Source organism: Mastomys coucha, unplaced genomic scaffold, assembly GCF_008632895.1.
Source record: "Mastomys coucha isolate ucsf_1 unplaced genomic scaffold, UCSF_Mcou_1 pScaffold22, whole genome shotgun sequence".
Classification (NCBI taxonomy): Eukaryota; Metazoa; Chordata; class Mammalia; order Rodentia; family Muridae; genus Mastomys; species Mastomys coucha.
The window spans coordinates 21466313-21491196 of record NW_022196905.1 but is presented as its reverse complement, the minus strand read 5'-3'; the positions used below and the strand labels follow the sequence as shown (position 1 = coordinate 21491196).

Genomic DNA, 24884 nt, shown 5'->3' with positions numbered 1-24884 from the left:
TACTGTGATCTTGAAGAACTCAAGGTTCTGAAGCTTCCAAGATGACTTCAGCTTACAGGATCTGCAAGGGCAAAGCCTTGCCTCCCCTCCTCCACCCGAGAGTTTGGTAGCGTGGAAAGTGGAAACACATGTTTCAGGGCCATGAGGAAGAAAGGCTGGAATCTCATGAAGTGGAAACAGGAGCAGTTCAGAATGGCCGGTGGCTGCAGAGGCTCAACAGGCTTCCTGTGTGGAGAGTTCACCTTGCAAACACAGCTGCAGAGAGGATGGCTGGGAGCTGGAGGTGGGGATCTGATGGGTAGAACCGACTTGTTTTTACTGTCATTCTCTTGGCTGCTGAGAAAAATCATGAATATTTTAAACCAATTTCCCATTTAATATAATCCCTCCCTACTAATACTTCTTGCTGGTTGGTACCAGGCTGGAGTGGCTTTTCTTAGCTCCCACAGGCGGCTCAGAATTGTCTGTAACTCCAGTTCCAGCGGACCTGATGCTGTCTTCTGACCTCTGAGGAAACTGCATACATGTGGTATACACACACACACACACACACACACACACACACACACACACACACGCGCGTGCGCGCGCGCCCTGAGACCTGTATCTTTCCCTCTGCGGATATCACATAGTCTTCATTACTGTGGTTAGATGTAACATACAGCTCCTTCCTATGCCAGGCATCCGGTTTCCTCACTCTTCACTCTGACTCAGCGTCCAAGGAACCAGATACCTGTAAGAGTCATGAATTGTGTCACCCAGAGGTTTTGTAACAAGAGAATTTGGGCCTTGCAGGGCAAAGGGTGTTGTCGCGTGTTTCAAAGTTCAGCACACACTTCTAACTTTCTGACCTGTTTTTTGTGCTCTAGTTAGGCAGCAGGACCAGAAGGATGGGAAAAGTATCCACTAATGTGTGCAAGCATGCAGAATAGACTACAGAGAATCTCCTCAGCTCACACCTACTACCAGAGAAAGACTTTCTGAGGTCACTACTTGGTCAAGGCCATGGGCTGGTGTATTCATAACTTCAACTAGTTCTACTAACAGCAAAAGCTTTAGTAATGAGAGGAGCTAAGGAGATTGTCTGCCGGGATAGGCTTCCTTCCTAGAGTCCAGACAGAGGTTTGCACAACTTCATTCTACATTTTCCCAAGATTTGAAAAGTAGATAAAATAACCACCACATCAGCACAGTGACTGGTGCTGGTTGTGGCTGGGCCATCTCTATGTATGCTTCCTAGAACCTGGAGTCTCTGTCTTCCTCTTAAGACAAACCCAGTGGAGGGCTGGCTGAGTATGCACAGCCCTGGGCCTAGGGAAATCTTTGAATCTGCTCAGATTTTCCCTTTCTTCGGTCCTATTTAAAACTACATAGTCACCAACTTGTCACTGGATAGCAAATCAATTAGGACATGCCTGTTAGCATTGACATCAGTGCAGAAACTCCTGGGGCTCTATTTATCACTAGGGACACTGGCTACCAAACTGCTAGTGAAATGGAGTTAATATTTTCCCAACTGTGTTGTGTTGGTGTCATGGCTGAGGTGTGGCTTGGGGCTCCCATGTGATTTACAAGGATTCTGACCTCTCAGGCCACCGCCTACATGGCTGCGTTCTGTTACCTTGGAGGCACTATGAATACTCTTTGGCAACCCTGCAGTGCTTAGGGTAAAGACCACACTGTATGTGTGTATGTGTTTTAGTGTACGTGTGTGTATATATGTGGTTGTGTTTGGAAGTGTGTATATGTGTGCACATGCGTGCTCATGTATCACCTCAAACAGGGAGGTCAGAGGACAACTTGCAGAGACTGCTTCCCTCCTTGCTCTTGTAGGTGCTAAGGATTGGTAGCAGGTAAACTTCACCCACGGAGCTACATTGCTGGTACCAAATATCACTTTTACAAAAGTTTTACATACTAAAATGAGAAAGGGAAAAACAAGTTAAGTATTTTGCTTTACTTTTGTTGAATTGTTGAAATTCCTAGGAACACTGGAATTAATGTGAAAAAAAAAAAAACTGTGTGGGCTTGGTCTTTAGAGAGCTACAGTTGCACAAATGTTTGTGATGGGTTATTTCTTCCCCAAAGGAAAAACATTGAAGTGCTAATCTTCAATGCCTGGGAATTGAGGCTTTGTGGGAACAGAGATGTGGTCATCACAGTGCGCTCTAATCCAGCACCACCACGTTCTTCTAGAAAGAGAAAACCAGGCCATGGAGAAACACAGATGGGGAACATGCCAATCAGAATTAGACTGCCCCAAGCCCCAGAGTGCTGAGAAGCTGGGAAAAAGGCCAGGCAAGCTCTTTCCTCCAGGGCCATGGGCCCCAGGTCTCCAGACTGTGAGACATCATATTTCTGATTGTGATATTTGTTACTGGACTCCAGTGAACAAATACAGCCCTTTATCTTGTATTTAAGCACAATCATTGTTGAAGTTTGCTTGAAGCCGATGAAACAGAAACTGCTTTAAAAAGCAGTTTGGCTGATAGCACATTCTAATCCTGGAAAATTCAAAGATTCCAGTCTCATGACCCCCCCACCCCCACTAGAGGGAATGCGGCTTTCATAAATAAATTACATGCTCACCGTGCCACAGAAGCCCTGGTTTATATCCAGTATCACAAATGCTAGGCTTGCATACATCCAAAGAAAAGGGGGTATGTATACCTCTACTTCAACATTTTGGCACTTGTGTGCCAGAAGAGGATAAATCAGGAGCCACGGGGCATTTCTCACGTTAAGCAGTCTCAGAAGACACAGTATGAAAGGCGAGAATGCTTATCGCAGAAGCATAGATGCCTTGGCATCTATGGCTGGGTGTTATGTTTCTGGTGCTCCTGATGCACCCAAGAGTTGTAAATCACATCTAAGCAGTTCTATTAAGTTTAACGAGCTTTTCTTGTGATGTCCTTCCAAGAAACAAAAACCACCAAGATATACTTTAAAATATAGAGAAGCTTAAGGAGAAAAACTTCTTAGAACTATTAAAACTATTGTTCACTGCGGTGACCGCATCTTTGTGCAGTTTTTGGGCTTGTGCAACACAAGAGACTTTCAGAAAGCTTTTCAGTGGGAAATAGTTTCAAACTTACAAAAAAAAAATGCTATAAGAACAACTCCAAAAACTTCACAAATCCTGCCATCAAAGTTGCCCATTAACTGTTTTCCTGGTTTGGTTTAGTTTTGGGGTTCTTTCTGGCCATAGGCATTATCGCTTTCTTCCTGATAGTTTACTAAGCGTTTACTGGCAGTAGTAGAGTGTACATGAATTGTGATGTAACTTCTGTCAGCAAGGGCAGAGCCAGGACAGGAATCCAGGTGGGAAGATAACTTTCACTCAGATCCAGGAATGTAGTAGCCCCTGGTTCTTGATAACAGTGGATTGCACTCTTCCTAGAGGCCTCTCAGTTTCATTCCATGACCACACTGTCAGTGGCCCCTTTCTGTCTCATGGAAAACACACATTATACCCAGATCTCAATGAATACAAAAAGTGTCTAGATTGTTTTCTCATCCTTCTGAGATTCTTGTTTTCTGGATTGGAAATTACATCTTCCTGGAAATTACAGTTCCTTTTTAGGGGTTCAGTGTTGCTCACCATTGCCCAGAGTGGTGGCAGCCACAGGAATGAATCTTGACACTCAGTTTTAGTAGTCTAGATGAAACCCATACATAGAAAAAAGAAGATATCCATATTAACCCAGTTGCTGTGCTCAGCTGTCCCATGGGGAGTGATACCATGCTCTCGATATCCCAGGGAGATCACATGGCACGAGGTTACACTATGTACCCAATGTCTGTACTCTGTAGTTACAAATGAATCACCATCAACAGCAGGTCAACTGTGAGACCCTGAGACTTCTATGCCTTATGTCAAAAGGAGCAGGGCCATTCAGGGCCCTCAGTTTTCCTCATGTGAAGGCTGGGGTGGATTTACTTGAACCACAGCCTGCTTCACCCTCCAGGATTCCATCTCAGTGTGTTAAATTATCTTGCATCCACCAGTGAGAAGATGATGCCTGATGGAAGGGTAAGGTTATGGAAACCAGTCATAATCACAAAGTCTCTGCAGAGGCTCACTGACTGTCCCGTGGGAAGCCGAGTGTCTGAAATCATCCCCAGGGTAACCTCACAAACTGGCAGACTTAAGGGAAGCAGCTTCAAGAAATGTATAGCGACTCTCAGCATTCAAATTTATAGCATGACCTGCCTGAAAACAGAAGCTTTGATCTCAGCATAGGAGGCTTCTCTGTATACTTATGTGGCCTGGGCTTCATCCCCTGGATACAGACTGTTAACCCAGATTTTCAACCTATAAAAAAGCTCTGTACTTCCATCCTGGCAGAAGGAGACTAAGTAATTACACTTAAAAAAAAATCTGTTATTAGGGATGAAAGCCAGGGTCTTATGGGTGTTAGACAGGTAGGTGTTCTACGGTGGAGCTGCACCCTGCTTGAACAGGTTAGCTGTGCCCTGAGATGAAGTTGCCCTTTTCTGGCTGACTGATCTTGACTTAACTGTATTCACAAAGACAAGTCAAGAGGAAATTTTAGGTGGCAGAGACCCCCTAGCATCTTCCTATTGCCCTGCAGCCTCAGGCCTGGCCAGCTTCTAAAGAGAAAAGGCAAGTTGAGTGGTGAGAGGCCTGGGCCACAACAAGCACAATAGGGACTTTTCTTTGTCTATAGGTAAAGGTAGCAAAGAGGCAAGGGCGAGCCAAGAATCACAGAATGAGCAATGAGCCAGGGGCGAGAAGAGGTGGTGGGCCTGGCAGCCACAGCGTTCTCTTGCTATGAGTCACTTAAGCACAAAGAACAATGCAATTTGCAGGTGGTTAGCGATAGCTCAAGGCAGTCTATCCTGCCAGTTTAGAGAGATACCAATCTTAATTATTATTGGTTAAGATGAAAAACAAGTGCCCAGGAGTTAGGAAAATCAAATGGACCCTTTCCTTGGCTTTCATCACACAAAGAGGAGTCTGTTCTGCAAAACCCAGTTGGGCTTGGCCTGTCCAGGTACCGCTGACACCCAGTTCCTTCCCAGCAGGACAGCTAGCTTGTGCTGCGGGACCTGGGTGTTACAGGCATTGGCAAACCCAGTTAACGGTGGCTTTTTGTGTAATACATTGTTGATAAATGGATGTCTTATCCTTTCAGTCGTTCAGAAAACAATTGCGTTTTCCAGTGGGAGGGAAATAAAACTGATGTCCTTGGGGCATGCATTACAAGTATAAGCCTCCACAGCCACTGGAACAAACACTGTGGAGTGTTAGGAAATCAGCACGGACTCTGACGCATAGCGAGTATGGAAGGGCTCACAAGAGCACAGGCTATTCACATGAAAACTTACTCAGACATACTTGCAATTCTGACACTGAGAGTCACGACACAGACATCCATAAGTGTGCTTACAGGGGACCCTGGGAGGAGGCTTATGCCTTAGAAATGTTCCAGTGGGAACAGGGGATACAGCTCTGGCTAGCCTTCTTGCCTTAACTGTATTCACAAAAGCAAGTCAAGCACAGTTGAGGTCCCTAGTTTGAGGCCCAGAGCCATTTAAAAATGTCTTTGTGGAATTTTTGAACAATTTTTGGTTCTCCTTAATCTTAATGAACATCCCCTGATGCACCTACCCCTTGTGGTCTATATACACAGAGATCTGATATATGGTCTGTATATATGGAGATCTGATGCAACCCCAGTGAGATGCATCTGTGTACATGGAGATCTGAAGGATCCCTAGTGGTCTCTGTACACATGAGGGTCTGACATGCTCCTAGTGGGATGTATCTGTATACAGGGAGATCTAATGTACCTCTAGGGGTCTGTATACACGGAGATCTGATGTCCCCCTAGTGATCTGTGTACACATATTTAGCTGTTGCTAGCTTACACATTTGCCTCTATTGGATCACTTTATATTGGTTGTTGACTTTGCTCAGTTGTGCTTCATGTTTACAATCCTACTCTCCTGCTTTGCTGTGTGCATGTGACTTTTGCTGGTGAATATAGACTGTTTCCTCTCATTTAGGTTCTCCTCTAAGTACTGATTTAATGGTACATATCAGGCTTGGTTCTAATCCTGTTATTCTCAGATCTTATGGCACAGACATTCTCATGGTTCGCTTTCATCTAAAAGTCTATTATTACACAGGATGTCAAGTGATAACTTATTTTTTTCCTACATATGGTATTTTTGCTTTTTAAGTTTCTTATACAATTGGCCATTGTATTTCCTGTTGTATGAGCATTCAAATCAGTTTAATAATTAGAAATAATAAGTAATAAAACACAACAGCTTTTAAAGTTTTAAATCATGTTGAAGCAGGCAGTGACAATACCAGACAGCAACAGACGATGTTTATATTTTAAGGCTAGTAACTAACTCTGCTATGTTTTGTCTAGTTTAACAGATTACAATCTATTCTTCTTAACCCTGGGACAGAGTTCCTGGTTAGATATACAGATAGTCCCTGATGATGGTTTGAACTACAATTTTCCAGTGTTAAGATTGTGGTTCAGAGTTTGAAGAATAAGAGGTAGCATGACCCTTGCACAGGACTCAGGTTCATTTCTCAGCACCAGCATCTGATTGTTCACAAGTGCCTGTAAATAGGGTTCCAGGGGATCTGACTGTCAGTGCCCTCTTCTGGCCTCCAAAGGCCCTGCATACACATGGTACATATAAACTCATACAGGCATACACCCACGTACACCCCCCAAAACACACACACACACACACACACACACACACACACACACACACACACAAAACACACATGCACATATGATAAATAGATGATAGATATCTACTTAGATATCTATCCTAATAGATAGGATAAACAGGTGGTAGACAGACAGAAAGACAGATTAGATAGGTAGTCAGATAGATAGATGTTTTAAGAAACAGTGGTACTTCCCGAAGAGGCTATACTCAGAGTTGCAGATTGTGACTAGCCCAGTGGGACCTGGTCCTGTTCCATGCTGTGTTGCTAATTCTGCCATCCAGCAGTTCTGCTGGACCAAATGCCTTTCTGTGCTCTATATTTCAAGTTACGTGGACATATTAGGATGTGGGCCATTGTTAGTTGGGAAACATCTGTATAAATCTACATCTTTATCCCTTCTCTGACTTGTATATAACTCTTTTTTTTTTCAGATTTCTCTGTTTATTATGATTCCTAAAATAAGATTTAACTATTTTTAGATTACTTTTGCTGAGTCATTTGTTTCTTTTCTTGCAAATCTATTGCTCTTTTTCATCTCTTCACTGTATGTAGAAATGCATTTTTCATAACTATGGATATATAGTAACTCATTGCTTACTTTTGTCGATTTATCCTTATTTTATTTTTAATCTTTGCACTCTTTCTTCTTAGCTCTGTATTTTACTTTCAAACAAGGATTTTCTTCGCTGGATTATTTTCCATGAGAGAACATGCTGTTGCATTTGTCACCCTTTTGTGGTGATTGGTTTTAGAGGTACACCCCTTTGTCCTCTCTGATTGGGAGACTCGTGTATGCTCTTGCATATGGAAGCACCCCTTCTCTCCTGGTTGACTCCACAGTGCATTCAGAAGGCCTCTTCGCATTACCAGTCACATTCTATGCTAACAGACACCCTCCATCTCTGGGAAGATGTACTTCCCATTTATATTTCCCAGCCTCCTTATTGATTACAGTTATAAATGGAGGTGATGGGATGGATCTATACTGTCATTGGAAACTTCAAGTCTTGCCATGCATTTTAAATAATTTAAGCAATTCTGGCAGGAGTACATCTTTCCACTAATAATTATTCTTAGAGGGTTTTTATACAACTCTACCTCATGATTTCAAACCAACTTTAGAATATAAAAATAGTGGTGTAGAACATTAACAAAAATAATTTGTACTATCTTACCCCAGTAGATGGGTACTCTGAAATGCCAACTGAGGGACTGTCCCCTGCCCTTGACTCCATTGTCCTCCTCCATTGTTTTTCTAGGATAGGAAGTTCTAGGCTGTCACACAAACCCTCGATCTTCATCAGAAGTTCATCCAATAGACTTGAAAATTCATCCAGGTAGTAACTCTAAAGGGAAGACAGATTAGTAAATGCAAACTGGAATGTGGTAGGTTTTTTCTCTTCTCGTTATCTAAACCTTTTAGTAATCTGACTTCAGAAAGTTTTCACTATGTTATAAAACATCCTGTACCCAGAAGTTATAAGAGCTGGGTGCTGGGCCTGTTTCTTTCTGTCTGTCTTGGTTCCTTTGTTGGTGGTGTGCATGCCCTGCTTCATTCGTAAGTGTTACAGTTAATGATGCTTTGACAAAGAACCATTGAATGAATCTGAAGGCAATAATGGGCCCATGACGGGCAGTGAGCCCTATCCAAACACACAGCACCAAGACTGCTTCTGACAGGCTTCAGGACTGCACTGAGTGCTATGTAAACATCAGTCATGGATGTCAGCTGAGAATTCACTGTGAAAATACCTAGGCTTGACTTGTTTGCATTAGTGTCTGGCATGCCCAATCCAAAGCCCTGAAGGTTCAATGATTTGGGTGAAAATCTGGGTCTGATAGCAAGTGCCCAAAGCAAGAGACTGACCCAGGGCAGCGGGGGTGGGGGACATTCTACCTTTTCAATGCTACAAGGTGATTATAGGGACATGGTGAGCAGAGGGTGAGCCTGCCAACCCTGTGAGTTCTCTAGTGTTTCAAGGGAAGACTCTGTGAGACCCACCAGGGTTGAGAACTCATTTTGAGCCTTTCCAGTGACAGTTGAATCAGAATCCCCATAGCAGAAAGCAAGCCTGTGTGGAGCAGACATCAGCCTCAGTCTGCTATTGCTTACTGCTCCAAGGTCCCGCAGCTTACGTGGTCCGTAGCCATCTCAGTGTCTCCTGAAGTTGTTGTTTCCAGCCCCAGAAGGGTGAGGACTTTCTGCCACATGTAAATAGCAACGTCTTTAAGTGTCACAAGAGATTTTCTGTGAAAAGACTTTCTGTTTTGGAAACCAGTCAGGAAGGTAGCTCTCAACTGGAGGAGAGGAAGAAACAAATTCTGTGTTAGCAAGCTATGGCATGACTTTGTTGATTTGATAGACTATGAAGTGGACATTATAGCTGCTGCTGCTGCTGCCGCTGCTGCTTGGCGACTTTTCAGCCATTGCCTGGTGAGACACGATCAGGAAAATGCCCCTCAGGTGGAACTACAGATTGAGCTCTGCAGTGCATATCCTTCTTACTATGAAGCATGCTCTTATTGTCTCAATGTCATTTCCATGTATGAACATGCTCTCAGCTCAAATGTTAGGCCTGTGTCTGAGAGATGAGAAGGGGTCCGAGACCTGGCAGGCTACTGTGTCCTTAAGACAAGCCAAACTGCCCTGCACATGGGCGCTTACATTTTTTATTTCTTCCCTAACAACCGAAACCTTTTAGTTTACTTTCGATTGATTTTGAAATATAGCTCAAATAAGCAAATTTTAGTCATTTAGAGTGTGTCTGCTTTGTATGCTCCACAGATCATCATGTGGAATTGTCCATTGAAATGAAGAAGCTGTGCTAACAGGCTCTAGGAGCCAAAGCTTGAAAACTCACTGGCCCAGAGCCCCCTTCCCCGTACTCCTTCTGGACATGTCAGTACCCCTCCCCTAGACCTCCCTTCCCTGTCTCTTCTGGATTTCCATCACTTGACTCTGCCATAGCATGCAGGTAGGAGTGTCCTACAGTGTAGGGGCCTTCTATTCAGAAACACATCAAATACCTCTTAAAAATGTGTCATTGAGTAGCTGTGGTCTTGCTGGACTGTTCTCAGTGAAGGGAGATTGTGCCTAGCTCTTGGTGAGGGCAGATCAGTTAGATCCTGGAGGGCTCTGTTCCCATGAGATCTGGCCAGGGCAGCCCAGTCCTGTCTATCTGAACAGAAACCATTTTGTCCTCATGACAGGTGGAACCTTTACAAACTGTGACTTTAAAGTCCGGGATGCATCAATGCATCTACGTACCATTCCGAAACCCAGAGTGGCCAGCAACAGAAAGAGGGTCCCATAGTAACAATGCACAGCTCTGTGGTCAGACTTCAAATGGTTGTGCCATGAGGCTTTTTGACTTCTTCCTGGAGATTGAAGCAGTAGCCCAGGAAGTGCCTCTGCTGAGGTGCCACACGACAGTGTCCCGGTGAAGAGCAGAAGGCAGTGCAGGTGGTCATGGGCGGCCAGCAATAGGGCCCCCACCAGCTGCAGGGAGAAAACCTCAGGACACTGATCTGTCAACTCTCTTTTGGGACGAAGGCTATCTGGGGACTTCTAAATTATTTTAAGTTATTAAAAGCTTGGAGAACGGGACTTTTATATGTGGCTCAAGCCTTCCTTGTTTGGGCTCTCATTCCAAAGAGGCCCACCTCTATCAGGGCTGCCCTCCCAGCTCTCTTTCTGTGTTTCCACCTGTATCTTTACCTTGTAAGGCACCCAGTAGCCCTGAAAGGAGCCTGTGCTCCCTGCTCTGTCGTCAGAGCTCTTCCAGCCCCATGCCCGCATCTTTTCTCCACCAAAGCTTGGGAGACTACCTGATGACCAGGACACTGTTTATATGCATGAGCCATGTGGGCCTGTGATGGATGACCAGCTGTAATTAAGCTCTTCTGTCTGCCTTTGACAACAGTGACCTGTCCCTTCAGTCTTTGGCCATGAGCACCTTGCCTGTACACTGGACTTTTCCTGTATGAGGCTACTACTACTATGATATTCTCTCGCCCATGTGTCTAGTCCCCAGCAAGGGCTGTGCAACAATAACTTAAGAAGAGTCAGGAAGGGCTACTTAGAAGCAAACTGGTTCTGGTGAAGTTTGTGGTCTGCTTGTTAGTGACAGGGTCTTAGCTGTGGTGGCAGTGGACCAGTCTATTTGACACTTTCTACTAAAACCAGCTCTGGGACTGATACACATCAGGTGAGTGACATACTTCCATCTTGCTATCTATTTCAGGTACCACGGGGCTCCATTTGTTTCCATGGCCCTGCATTTAGAATTCCTGTCTCTTGTTGCCTGGCACTTGTTGAATACCCTTGGCTCTGAAGTGGTTTGGTACACATTTCCATGGGACTTTGGAAGAAGAAAGCACAGTCTAGGCTGTGGTGGAACATGCCTGCTGTCTCGGTGCTCTGAAGTGGAGGCAGGAACATTGGGAATTCCAGGCTATCCTTGGCTATCTGGTGAGTTGAGGAACAGACTAGGCTACATAAGACCTTGTGTTGAAAGGTAACAAGATGGGATGGGCAGTTCTGTCCAGTGGGTAGAGCCACTTTCCGCTCCTTAAATGGCACTGACAGTGTCCTAAATGACAGTCAGAGATCAGCTTAGGCTGGACTCTGACCAGGTTAACAGAAGGACTGCTGACAGATAGCTCCTACAGCCAACTACCTGTGGCAATGTGGCATCTAGTTCTCTATTAACATACACCTGGAACAGATCAGAGTCCCCAAGCTAGCTCCACACACCTCACTCCCTCCGCTCTAACTTCTGGGCTGCTCCAGCTTACGTGTTCCCTCCCTTGAAATGGTCAAGATTCTCCCTACCTTTTGCTGTTGTCTCAGACACCCCCACCCCCAAGAGGTAGCCTTGGAAGTTTTGAATTTATTCCAAACAAACTCTTCTTCCTACCCACAGAGTGGTCTAGCTCAGTGGTTTCACTGTGCCCTTGCTTGCGTTGCCAAGTCTGATGACCTCAATTGTGAGCCCCAGAACCCATATGATGGAAGAACAGAATGAGGTGTCCTCTGACCTCTATGCACATGCCCTCCACCATAAATAAATAAATAAATAAATAAATAAATGTAAAAAACAAAGCAGGCAAGCAAACAATAACAAAGTACAACTTGTTAGTCTACCTCTCAGCCAGTCAAGATGAGGGGCCTGGCTAGACCCCCCAGGTTCCCACAACACACACATTCTGGATAATGCACATGCTGCTGCTTAAGGAAGGCATCACTCATTATATCTTGAGCTTTTCTTAACATAAAGGCACTTTAATATAATGCTAAATGGTGTTAATAACAGTTTATTGATAGATAAGTCCACAGAGAGTTATAGAATTTCTAAGGCAAGTCACCCTCCCACACACACACAAGTCATTAGTTTGACAACTCACACTGCCTTCTGTGAGTTGAATAGGAGCAGCCTGGGAGGACATGTAGCTTAGACACTGACGTCTACTCTTTCTGCTTTCATTTGCTGACCTGCTCCTCTAAGCACAGGCCCAGCAAGGTCTGGGGTCTATATTCTGTGGAGTAGGAAACTTGTACTTGGGCCCTTGTGGGCCCTGAGCCCTGAGAACAGGAACCTCCTCATAGTAGCCAACTGACCAGATCTCTCAGATTTGATGCCAGTGCTGTCTGCTACAGAGGTGGGAACCTGTATTGCACTAGGCCTATAGGACTAGAGCCAATTCCTTTCCAACTGGGACATGCTCAGAAGGACCAAGCAGCCAGGTATGTCATCAGGGCCCTAAGCCACACTCTGTGCCTGATTTGGGCCTTTACTCTCCAGTCAAAACCTTTGGTATATCTCTGGATGGAGATTTGCCCTGTGGTGCACAGAGATCAGGCATTCCTAAGCACACATGCAAACAGGCATACCCAAACTCATGTGTATATGCAGCACCATATACCCATGATGCCCCTTTTCTCCTGAATGGAGTTTACTTCTGTGTTCTATGGATGCTGTATGTTTCCTCAAGTGTACCTCAATAATGCAAAATGTATTCTAGTGTGTGAGAGGAGAAGTCTCTGTGTGAAGTATTTGGGTGACGTGTGGATGTAGAAGCAGCATGTGGCTATCAAAGCACCTGAAGATTACAGTCCCAAGGCAAGCCTCATCTCCTCTCACAGCTCCTTGCTCCATCTTCTGATAAAACCACCCTTCCTGACCACAGCCCATTGTGATCATGGAGCGTGTTCACGTACAAGAGGCCCTCCACACCATCCCTGGCGGTAGATTTGTAGGTGGTAATGACCACAGGAAATAACTATAATATGCTGTGGGAAGCAAAACACAAAGCCAGTGTTTAATAAACCATAGCTATTGCTGACACACATGTAATTTACTATACTGATATCCCTTATCTAAACCCCACCATAATGGATTCGGTGGCTAGAATGCGCAATGGTGTGTGACCCCACAAGTTTGCCAATGTGTTGGTTGACTAGGAACATCACTGGAGAAAGGAAGAAGATTCTTACCGCTGGTACCAAGACTCTGAAGAGAGGGGGACAGGTCACTGCCGAGAAGGGCGCCGTGATACTTAGAGAGCTGAGGAGATGAACACATTTCAACATCCAGAGGAACAGGAGGATTCCCTGGAGGCACCGTGCCCTCTGAGGGAAGAACACAGCAGTTCAGTGAGTCCTGCCAATGATCATGAAGAGGCGTAGACACAGGCACACACCTGTGAACTCATTTAAAGAGTTGTTCAGACCACAGGTCTCCTAGGGACACCAAGTGATGGTGTCTGTATTGAAGAACAAGTCAGAAGCAGATTTCAGGAGGGCAGGCTGATAGAGACAGTCAGGGCAGGTCTGGCTGTTTCCCCTCTGAGGCCCAGTTCACTGTGCTGCAAGGACAGGGCCATGGCAGCAGTGACAGGGTTTACCTCCCTCTGTCACACATCACCAGTACTTTCCTTGAAGATATAACTAGAAGGACTCCCACATTGTAGCTTTGGAGTCTCTGGCTCAGATAAACAAAGTGATGGGATGATGGGACGAAAGATGCATAGCAGGATGACCAGGGGCACACTCCAGTCTAGGTCCAACACAGGCACTCACACCCCCGGGTCTGGCGAAAGCTGTGCACCTGCCTAATGCTGGGAGAAAGCTTTCTGTACACGGCCTGACCTCCTCTCCCCAGCAGAGAGGAAGAAATGACAGCCAAGCGATAGAGTAAGCTAGTACGTGACCAAGGTTTCAGTGTATTTGTAAGAACTGAGGCCCAGGGAAGTTGTGAGAGGCGGGTGCACCTGTGGTCCCTTTGAATCAGTAAGATACAGGTGAGTTTGGGGGGGGCGGCGGCAGTGGAAACAGGCATGATTGATACCATAGCCAGTCCTGGAGAGGAGACACAATATAAGACTAGGTAGAACTACATTTTCTAGTAGCCGTGATTTAACAGGTGAAATTAAGCAAAGAGAGTTATGCATTTTATTTAGATCAACATATATAAAATAACATGTGCATTCAACACAAGTAGAGATGTTTGCATTTTGAATTTATTAAATTTAACAAGTATTTTATATTTATAGCACATGTCAATTTGAGCTGACCATACTTCTTTCTCTATACTCTCAGGAGATCAGTGACCATGACCCTGGATGGCACAGCTATGACCTCCTTAGGGACTCCCTTCTTGTCTATATCTGATTGGTAGGATACCAGAAAGCCTTAACTGTTTCCATTATCATATTTATTTATAGGACATATAGCATGTGCCTAGAGGGACATGAATGTATTCTTCCTTTCTCTTTCATCCTAGAAATCCCCTTAAGTTATGTAACATGTATTTAAAACTTGAGAAAGCTTAGCCCACTTGTATGGTTAAATAAGAGCACAGCCTGCAGCTACAAGTTCCTCTGGTCTCAGACAGTGACAGGGTGCTCTGAAGGCCTCTCATGCATCACATACTCAGGTACCTGGCTACAAGGTCAGAGGCCACTACCAGTGCTGCTTCGGAGTGGACTGTGATGCTCACCCTCTTGGAGAATGGGTGGGGTCATTTATGTTGTACATGGGAACACCATGACCTGTTTTACTAGATAGTATGATACTTGATGGATAGATGTTTCTGTGAAATATGCTTGGCAAACCTGTGATCCCTTCAAGACACTAAGACCCAGCTATGCTTGGGAAAAATAGAGATGATTGATATTGTAGTCAACACTGTTGAGGTGAAATACAATGTCAGCTCTGGGCAGAGCTGTAAATTTCATGGTAGCTGCAATTTAGTAGGTGAAAATAAGCAGGGAAATTTACTTTGTGTCTTATTTAGACCAACATATGTAAAGTAATATGTATATTCAGCATAGAATGGAAATTTGCATACCAAACTTATTAACTCCATTAGAGTTTATCAAACTAAGCCACACGGAGTGTTAGAGGTACCCAACCTTGACCAGTTTGAGCTGTACCAAGAGGCACTATGTGTGAAATTAAAAATTAGTTTTCTAGTGGCTGGGACATATGATGCAGGGCCAGAGAGCTGATGTGAGTATTGGGCAGGACAAAGCTTTACCAGGATAGCTCTACTCAAGAGCTAAGTGAAGGCCCAGAAATTGGTACCCAGATGTAATAGAATCCCCAGGGAAGAGGAAGTCATTCCATGTAGGATTCTAGTAGCAGCAAATATGAACAGAAAGATAGCACACTGTGAGGGAAGAAGGCTATGAAAAGTGAACCCATTTCAGAGACCCAATGCTCACTGAGAGTATGCTGACAGATTCCCATGTCTCCTCACTACATGCCTAGAAGAGCTGCTCTGCCCACCTCAGTGAGAAGAGCATCCTACAGAGTGTTTCAGGAAAGCCAACCCAGTGGGCTTCCAATACGGGCAAGGAATCCAGGCTATACATAGCTTTGGTCGCAGAGCAGAGCAGACAGTGAGTGAGCTGAAGCGCCCTGGCAGAAAAGAAACGCAGATGAATATAGACACACAGGAAAGGTAGACCAGAACGCCTATTGTGATGAGGCAGTGAGGCCGCATGCTGGTGCTGGGGAACAGTAGGGAGCGTGCTGGTAAACGTCCTTCCTATTGCTTCTGGCCTTTTGGTATATGAGAGAGAACCAAGTAATATTGTAGCATACACATCTTAGTAGATGCAAAGTCCTTGCAAGAAGGTCCTAGGATGGTTGACAACAAAACATCCCAAGACAAAGAGAAGCCATTTGGAACAGCTTTAACTCTGTTCCTGTCTGTCTTAAAACAGGGAGCTTCAAATACCAAAGCTTATAGATCCCTTAGCCTATGGAACCCCAGGAAGCTGCTCTCAAGGTTCACCCAACTGTGAATAATGTCTTGTTTGGGGGAGCATTGCTGAGCCTTGGAGGAAGGGCTCACTGTGACTTCTAGCCTTCCACTGCCCCAGCTTCCAGCCAGTGTAGGTAAAAAAAAGATGAGTGTCTTGATTTTTGTGATTGGCACACTAGATTCCTACAAGGAATTAAGAAGTTACAATCCAAGATGTAGAAGTGTCTGGAATCCTTCTGTTCCTGGTGCTTAACACAGGATGGTCTTTTCTGCCCTCTGTGCAGCAAGTTCCTGCTTGGATCAACAATGTATACAATGAATGTATTTCACAGTACCATGGGGGTGATGAGCAGGCTCGGTAAGGGAGTGCCAGCTGCTCATGATGTGAAGATGTCTATCTGGTTTGTCCCTAGTCTTGGGACTCATAGGTGCCTATTGAGCTCAACACCCATGAGTGGGAAGTATAGCCTCAGGGCTTCCCTTATGCAAGTGCTCCATTCCTTGGCTCGGGTAGGAGGGGTAGTGCTGACTCATAAAGTCACAGTTCTAGTGACAACTGCAATGGGAAGATGATGTCTATTCTTATCCTCCAGGAAGAAGCCCAGATTGTCCTCTGTTTGGGATACTCAAAGCATATCTTCTCCCAAGGCTGATGAGTCTCTTGTGCTTTCATAGCTGGGCCACTCTGGCTATGGGAAGGTCCTCCACTCTCTGGGCCTTCAGTTTCTACAGCTATTGTGGTTATGTCAGGAGCACTCTTGTGTTTCTGCTCTAAGTTTTACCCAGAGTATAGATGGTGAGAAAGCAGAGGAGATGATATGAGGAGAGTAAGAGTTGATATGACCTCTGAGGAGACAGGAACATCAGTGATACCATTTATCCAGGAAAGAAAGGCTGGAGCTGTGGTAGAGGAAGACCACCAGCCCTGTGCCCTCTAAGGCTCCCCACACAACAGAAAGGAGAGCTGGGCTCAGGGTGCTTCACACGAGGAGGCAGAGGGAAGTTAAAGAGAGGAGGTGGAGCTGGGAACATCGTTGTTAGAGGGGAACAAGTCCCATGTCTTTTTTGGCTGTTTCAGGAGCAGCTTGCCCAGGATGTAAGGGTACTCTAGGTACAGGATGGCTCTATGGCATTGACAGATCTTACAGTAGAAAAGAGGCTTAGAGAATCTATGGGGTAGAGATACAGAGACTTACAGAGGGTATTTCTCCCTTGCATGATTCCCAAGTCTTTCCCTGAGCCTCAGGGTGATCACTCATTGTAAATACCTCTGTCTAAGACTGTCACCAGCTAGAAAGAGAGGATACATGATATGTCTAAGCATGTTAGTGCCAGCCTCCTTACTGTAAATGATGCTCACTGACACCTGCTTCCTTGTGCGGCTGCAAGTCTATGAGTTCTGCTCCACACAGCAGGCATGGATGCCCGACTAGTGGGCACATATGATGTTCTCCAACTCTCACTACTCTCAGTGCCACTGTCTGTGAGCTCACAGCAGTATTATTCAACATAACAAATTCATCACCCTGAACCCTCTTGTCCTTGTGTGACAGATGCCATAGAGCAACATCAGCTGTGGCCTCTTTCTGGGTAGCCCGGAGTCCCCTATCATACCTGGTTCCATGACACTATCAGGCTGACATCCACAAACCTCTGATAAAGTCCTTTGTGGAACTGGTCAGTGATGTTCTCAGCAAGAGTAGTGAGGTGACCAGAGGCTGCATAGTAGGCCAGTGCTACTCCAACCATAGAGAGCTGCAAGACGGGAAGAAAGGTCTCTCAGTTGACTGAGGGAAGACTCGGTATCCCTGACACTCTGGTCACAAGTTGCCTGACAAACATTAAGTCAGTGGTTGAGGAGATGACTCATTTGGTAAAGGGTAATCACAGGGCTGAATTCAAGCTCCAGAACTGTGTAAGAATGTGGTCATGGTAGCACAGGCCTGTAATCCCCATGTCAGGGAGATCGAGACAGGTCGATTCCTAGGCTCACCAGTCAGCTAGCCTATTCTAATTAGTGATTTCCATGCCAGGGAGAGAAGTTGTCTTAAAAAAAAAAAAAAAAAAGATGAATGCTGTCTGAGAAACAACACCCAGGGTTGTCCCCTGGCCTCCTTGTATTTATACACCAAAACACATATGAACATAAACACACATAAACCACCACCACCACCACCATCAGATGTCAGAGAAACTTTATTTCAAATCCTATTCTGCCTTTGCACTACTGTGGAGGAACTGCAGTGACCTCGGAAGGAGTTAATATTTATAAGACTTCCTGATAAAAGTACTTCTCCTTTCAGATAAAAATACTTTAGCATAGCCGGGCGGTGGTGGTGCACGCCTTTAATCCCAGCACTTGGGAGGCAGAGGCAGGCGGATTTCTGAGTTCGAGGCCAGCCTGGTCTACAGAGTGAGTTCCAGGACAGCCAGGACTACACAGAGAAACCCTGTCTCGAAAAACAAAAAACAAACAAACAACAACAACAACAAAAAAACAAAAAACAAAAAAATACTTTAGCATCATTGTTCTCCCTAAAGAAGACTACATTGGAGATATTACCTCCATCCAGTGTCTTGGTTTTCTCCAGTAGCTGAGAACACCCTTGGTTGCCATCCCCCAAAGCTGGAAACAGAGGTGGATCATGTTGAGTATCAGGAACAGAAGCTGAGAGGGGGATAGAAATAAGTAAGACAATAGAAGGGTCAGCTGTGTTGTTTGTTCAAGGTCTAAACTTCTGGCTGATGCCCTTGCCCAGCCAGTAGACATGGTGCAAGCCCCTTTCTGTCTCAGCAGCATTTGATGTCAAACTAGCCCTGCGGTAGGCATCTGGGCTGCTTGGTCTCACTTCACACTAAGCTCTCTCAGAAACCCAATCGCATGTGAAGCCTAAAGGCTGTCTATTGATTCTGCAGGCCTAGGAATAAGGCATTTGGGCACCCACTGCCACTACCAGTTCACCATGCCTGCCTTGTGCATTCTTCATGTCTTTGGGAGCTGTGTGTGTGTTAGTCTTTCTAGGTCCATTCTTAATAAACTGCAAACATACTCAGGGCCGAGTTGGCTTTGAGTACTAAGGGAGGGTGTGAAAGAGTAGGATTGTGACACGTCATACGAGAGACAGTGTTACAGTGGGGCCACAGTGATGCTGGAAATAGCGAGCATTTATAAGACTTCCTGATAAAAGTCTTTCCCTTTCAGATAGAAATACTTTGGTGTATTGTTCTCCATACAGAAGACTACGTCAGAGAAGTTACCTCCACTTCTGTTTTTTTCCATAGTGTAGAGCCAAAGAGAAGGGCAGGGGAACTGACCTGGTCTTCTAAACTCTTGACATTTTGTCCAACATGACTTCATTTTTTTTTTTTTTGTATGACTCCTGATATTTTAAGATAGTGCAGTAGAATACTATTTAGCTTGCTTCTGGATTTATTTATTTATTTATTTATTTATTTATTGTGCCTAGGGCATGATCCTCTCCTATCTCAGCCCCTTCTCAGTAGTCCACACCTCTGCTTCACACTTATCCTCCATTCCAGTCTCAGCCTTGGCTATCTCTAATAATCCCTAGACTTCTTTCTCTTCCTGAAGCCAATCAGATTTGACTTGTCCAACTAGCAGGGCATGTGTCCTTCTGAAAGGAATATAAAATGAGAAGATACAAACGCAGTGGCATACAGTAGAGGGTGGCTGTTGAGGCTTTTGACAGTTCAATGAAGATATGAACCACTGACACCTAGTACTATGGACTATGGGAGCTGATATCCTCAAATTAATATTTTGGTATCCCAAACTCCATAGTTTCTGTATTTGTAGGCAGGCATCTATGGAAGTAGTTAAGGCTAAATGCAGGCATAGGGATGATGCTGCTTCTATGATACTGGGGCTTATATACATACTGAAGCCAAAAGCACACAGGCACAGAAAAGGAGCCAGGCTGTGTGACACAGTGAGATAGTGACAGAGAGAAGGTGGCTTTCCACCATCCAGGGAGGGAGTTTTCACTACCTAGCTCTTCTGGCACTTTGATCTTAGGCTTGTAGCTACTGGATCTTTGAAAATAGATGCCTGTTATTTAAGCCACCCAGCCATTGAGTACTACGTGATCCTGTTTGCTTGAGGGGTATGTGGCTGTCCCCTGGTGGCTGTCTAAAATTTCAATATACCAAACCCTATTAATATTGTAACTTTCTTATAAATACATAGGTAGCTGTGATAAAGCTTAATTTCTACATCTGGCATAGTAACCAATTAACAGTAACAATCAATAATAAAATAGAGCAGTTATAACAACACACTGTAATTACACCACAATACACTATAAAGTTGTTTAAAATGTAGGCATTATTTACTTCTGGAACATTTCATTCCATATTTTCAGATCATGGTTGACTATAGAAAGTTAAATGTTGGACAGTGAGGGGTGACAGTGTTTTGTTATGGTGGCTGAAGCTAAGACTCCACAGTGAATTTAGTACATTGTGGTGGTTGATTATCTGAGCTCATTTCGTATGTGATGGTTAGTTTTCGCACTGGGGATCTTCCTTGTCTCTAGGTCTAACACTGCTCTTTATAGTTCATACTGCATAAAAGGGGCATAAGAATTGTGGGGGTGGGCTAGTGAGAGGGCCCTAGTCTCATAGTGTGGAGGTACTTAGCCCAGGTGAAGCCGGGGTTCCCTGTGTCCATTCTGTGAGGACAAGGGCAGATGAACTCACCTCAGAAAGCATACGAAGGTACTTTAGGGCTGAGCCACTGTAGAAGATGCTGAAGGACTCTACCAGGGATGAGGGGACAAGACCTCCTGTGGGGAGAAATTCTGCACCCAGGGTCACACTCGTGAAGAGCTGTGTTGGAGGGTTGTAGAGAGTGATGTGCACAGACATGGCCCTGGTGCTGCGGTCGATCCACTCGCTGGCCCTGAGGGCAGTCAGAACTGCATGGGCTTCATGCCTGGAAAGCAGCCCAGGTTCAGAGGGAGGGCAGGGAACAAGGCTTGGGGGTCCCAAGAAAAATCCCATCTGTGGCACTATGTCCACCATACCTGACGCAAACCTTCATGGGGACAGATGACCCCTAGCCCTCCGATTTGCACAGGCAGTCCTCCTATGTGTCAGGAATCCCCACCAGGAGCCCGTGGCCCCTCATTCCCTCCTCTTCCTTTTCCTGCAGCAGCAAGGATGTAATTCCAGCCAACAAATGGCTTCTACTCCTCACCTATGCCCTGTGAGGAAGAGATACCTAGTATTCCTCCCCAAGGGCTCACAGCGGACTACAAGGATCGAAAGAAACCACATTTTACTAATTCATATTTAGTAGCAAATCATGCCCTATTTTTTAATAGTAGTGTTCTCTGGGAACACTGCTATAACTCTCAGATTGATTCCTATGCAAACCCCCATTCTACAAAGAAGGCTGTACCATGAATGGGGCCTAGGCATGGAGTGGAACTGCCAGGATAGCTAGCTAACTAGAGGCTGGGCTACAGGAAGCATGGTATATACATGCTGCGTCTATACACACTGGAAGATCCACTTCTCATTTGCTCATTGCAGCTCCAGGCAGCTTCTGTGTTCCTCTAGGACGTAGAGGAGGAACAGTCAAGGCCATGTGAGCATCCTGCTTGGCACGCAGTAAGCAAAGGAGAAAGATTCACTTGACTCTATGACTGCAGGCTCTGGAAGCTACTTTTAAAGAATGTTCCATTCTGTTCTCCTCTATGTGGGTGGGTCTGAACATGAGTCTGAGTGCCTCCACACCATTGCTCTGAACCAGGAGCACTGCTCCGTCCTTAGCAATGCTGGCCCTTTTCGATTTGCCTGGAAACTGAGCCTTCAGAAGACATGCCTCACCCAGAAGCATGGGGCCTGGGAGCCACACTTATGGATACTCACGGACCTTGTTCTTCCTAGGCTATGCATGTAGCTCTCTTTCTTCAGGTCACAGGTCTCCGGACCACCAGGGGTCACATTTCGGTTCTCAAGGTCAAGGTCACGACTATGCATAGGGAATACATCTTCCACAAGGTCTGAGAATGGCCTGGGAGGCTGGAGCACAAACCATCAATCAAGTAACTCCATCAATCCCTGTCCCCAGGTCCATCTGTATTGTGAGGCTCCCAAGCTCTGTCCATATATAGGACGGTCCAATGATGGGATCGGGGACTCTCCTACTCTCAAGGACCATTCCTGCAGCCTACTTCATGGTTTCTGGGTTCTATTTCAAACTAGAAGGATTCAGGCTATGCCTGCTGAAGGCTGAAGCTGAGGAGTTAGGTAGGCAGTGCTGGACAATCTGCAGAACATTGTACTAAGCACTGGAGAATAATGCTTAATAATAATAAGGGTGTCTCAGGGTACCCTTCCCCATCAGAAAGTAATACAAGAATATCCTAGTTCAGATTTCTAGAAGAAAGAAACCCTTTTGCTTAGGGTACCAATTCTAGCAGTGAAGAGAACAGTCCTGGGGCAGAATGCAGAGGGTACAGGAAGTGCTTGGACAGGGCAGAGAGAAGGTAGGCCCTGGCACCTGGCACCCTCACACCACCTCCCAGCTGTCTAAGGAGCTTAACTGATCTGCTGGGCCCTGTCCCCAGTCTCCCAGGGTACTTACCCTGCATGCAGTGCCTGCAGAAACCTTCAGCTGCTGGATCACTGGGGGGCCTATTAGATGGCACTGCCCTCCAAGAGCTCCAGGCTGAAAGACAAAGAGAGGAAGAGTCAACAGGTAAAAGCTGTGAACCTCAACTGCTACCTGCAAAGCAACACTGACAAGGCTGGGGAAAAAATGTTTCAGGAATAGAAGACAAAGGTTTTTCAAAAGAGGAGAGAAAGTGGAAGCTGAGTAAGGGATTGGATAATACAAACTTTGAACCAACCTTGCCTTTTTCTGGAAGCTTCCCTAATGACTCTGTCTTAGCCATTGGCCCCTCGTCTGCTCTGGGGGCTCCTGAGCCTCTGTCATGTTAGCAGTGAGCTAGCTTCTTCCTCAGTGGTTCCTTCTACCTCAGGGGCTCTTCCCTGAACCCCTGTTTCAGTGTCTAGCCTTGCTTGGACTGGCAAGCATTGACTAGAGGATGTGAATGGCTTAAAACAGACTCCAGGCAAGAAGAGTGACAGACTTCTTTGCCTGCCATGGCGTCATGGAGCAGCACCTACACTGCACTGTGGCTTCTCCTCACTGCCATATAGCATCCAACAGACAGACAGGGAAGGAACCCACCTGAGCACTCCCGGCGCTAGCAGAGGTTCTTTGTGGGTACAGCCCATCTAGCAGTGTGCTCAGTGTCCAGTCCCACCAGTCTTCTGTGCTGCTAAGGTCCCCCAAGGAGTGATTGGCATTTCTTAATTCAAGAACAAAACAAAAAATATATATGAATCCCTAAGAACAATTCCAAGTGAGAGGGAAAAGTTGACATTTTTTTCCCACCCCCCCCATCTGTGGGAATTAAGCCAAAGCAATCTGCAAGATGAGGTATAACTCTAGAAGTCATCTTCCTCGGTGGCAGAGGGAAGAGAAACAGTGGGAAACAATGCGTATTCATTCACTCAACAAACATTACTGGGCAAATTCTAAGCAGCAGGCACTCTTGTAGGCACTGGGAAATAAGATCAGATACCTGTCCTGTGGGGAAACAAAGAAATTGTATATAGATGTATATGCAGCCTACGATAACAGTTAAAACTGATGATCTTTTAACTCTACCGTGGTAAAAATTTTACCCACCAACACTTCTGTTTTTCACTTTTAGTACAATATCCAATTCCATGAGATGTTCAACATGTGATTACAAATTAGGCTTTGCCTTAAGTCACCAACTATGGGTGGATGGCCTTCTCCAGCCCCAGTTCCCTTTCCTTGAGTTTTTGAGGGGCTGGGGTATCAACACCAAGATGTCTTTGCTCACATTTCACATGTGATCTCTCACTGAGCTGCACCTTTAGCCCAAGCTTGCATAATTTAGAGAAATGTTATCACTCTTCATACTTACTCCCCATTGGGAGGACATTAGTGAAACTGTCAAGAAACATCTGTTGCAACCCAGAGCTCACACATCCGCTATACAAAGGAACCGTCCTGCTCCTTCATGGCACATGGGAGAACAAGAGGTGGACCAAAGGACCCCAAGCATGGCCTGGTCCTGTGCGTACTAATTAGAGCCATTGTATCAAATGGGCCCACAGCGCTAGTCCAGCGAGAAGAAAGAGCATTAGGGGTCATTTCTGAAGGACACTAGAATGGAGCTGGGCTTCTGTCCCACTTCTAGGTACTGGTCCCTTACTTGTGGTTTAGTTTAGTTTTGTTGATTTGGGATTTCATAAAGACTTTGAGTTCAGAAGTACTTCAAACACAAATTAAATGTGACACAATCTGATATTAGAGTAATTTTTTTTTGAAGTCAGAAATCTAGCAAATGCTGTAGCAGCCAGGGGCAAAGGATTGCTAGCCACAGGGAGCCAACAGAGCCTCCCTTGGATTCCATTAGATTCACTTTTCTTAGGCTAGCGGTGCTGGAATGCTACAAATAACAGCCCCTAGGGACTTGTTGATTTTTAGGATTAGGACTAGGGGGATGGGTGAGTCAGAGAGGGTCCACTTTAAACATTCCATTTTGAACCATGATATATAAATATGGCAGTGAGGTTTCTATCTTTGTGGGAAACATGAGGGCTCTAAGCTCACCTGGGTCAACATTTGGGAGGGTTACCTGAGTGTACCAGGTCCAAGATTTTTACAGATGTTATCTCAGTTGGAATATTTGACAATCAAAAGGCATATGAGAAATGTCAAAGAAAAAGGAATTCATGAAATGTGAGATAAAAATAAACTAGCCAAATCAGTGGTTTTTGTGTTTTGATTTCCATGTCTTAAAAAAAAAAAA

General features: G+C 45.2%; 1 protein-coding gene across 1 annotated transcript in view; it reads right to left on the bottom strand.

Annotated features, from left to right (window-relative positions):
• The window catches only part of Pkd1l1 (polycystin 1 like 1, transient receptor potential channel interacting), a 143369-nt gene that overhangs the window by 15950 nt on the left and 102535 nt on the right, over positions 1 to 24884 (bottom strand). The window contains exons 45-54 of the mRNA XM_031342475.1: positions 23225 to 23345; positions 22616 to 22699; positions 21902 to 22050; positions 20722 to 20956; positions 18566 to 18670; positions 17617 to 17757; positions 13227 to 13361; positions 9999 to 10229; positions 8867 to 9028; positions 7906 to 8076 (exon numbers count right to left, since the gene is read on the bottom strand). Of these exons, the coding sequence (XP_031198335.1) occupies positions 7906 to 8076; positions 8867 to 9028; positions 9999 to 10229; positions 13227 to 13361; positions 17617 to 17757; positions 18566 to 18670; positions 20722 to 20956; positions 21902 to 22050; positions 22616 to 22699; positions 23225 to 23345 (1534 nt within the window). The remainder of the gene's footprint in view (positions 1 to 7905; positions 8077 to 8866; positions 9029 to 9998; positions 10230 to 13226; positions 13362 to 17616; positions 17758 to 18565; positions 18671 to 20721; positions 20957 to 21901; positions 22051 to 22615; positions 22700 to 23224; positions 23346 to 24884) is intronic.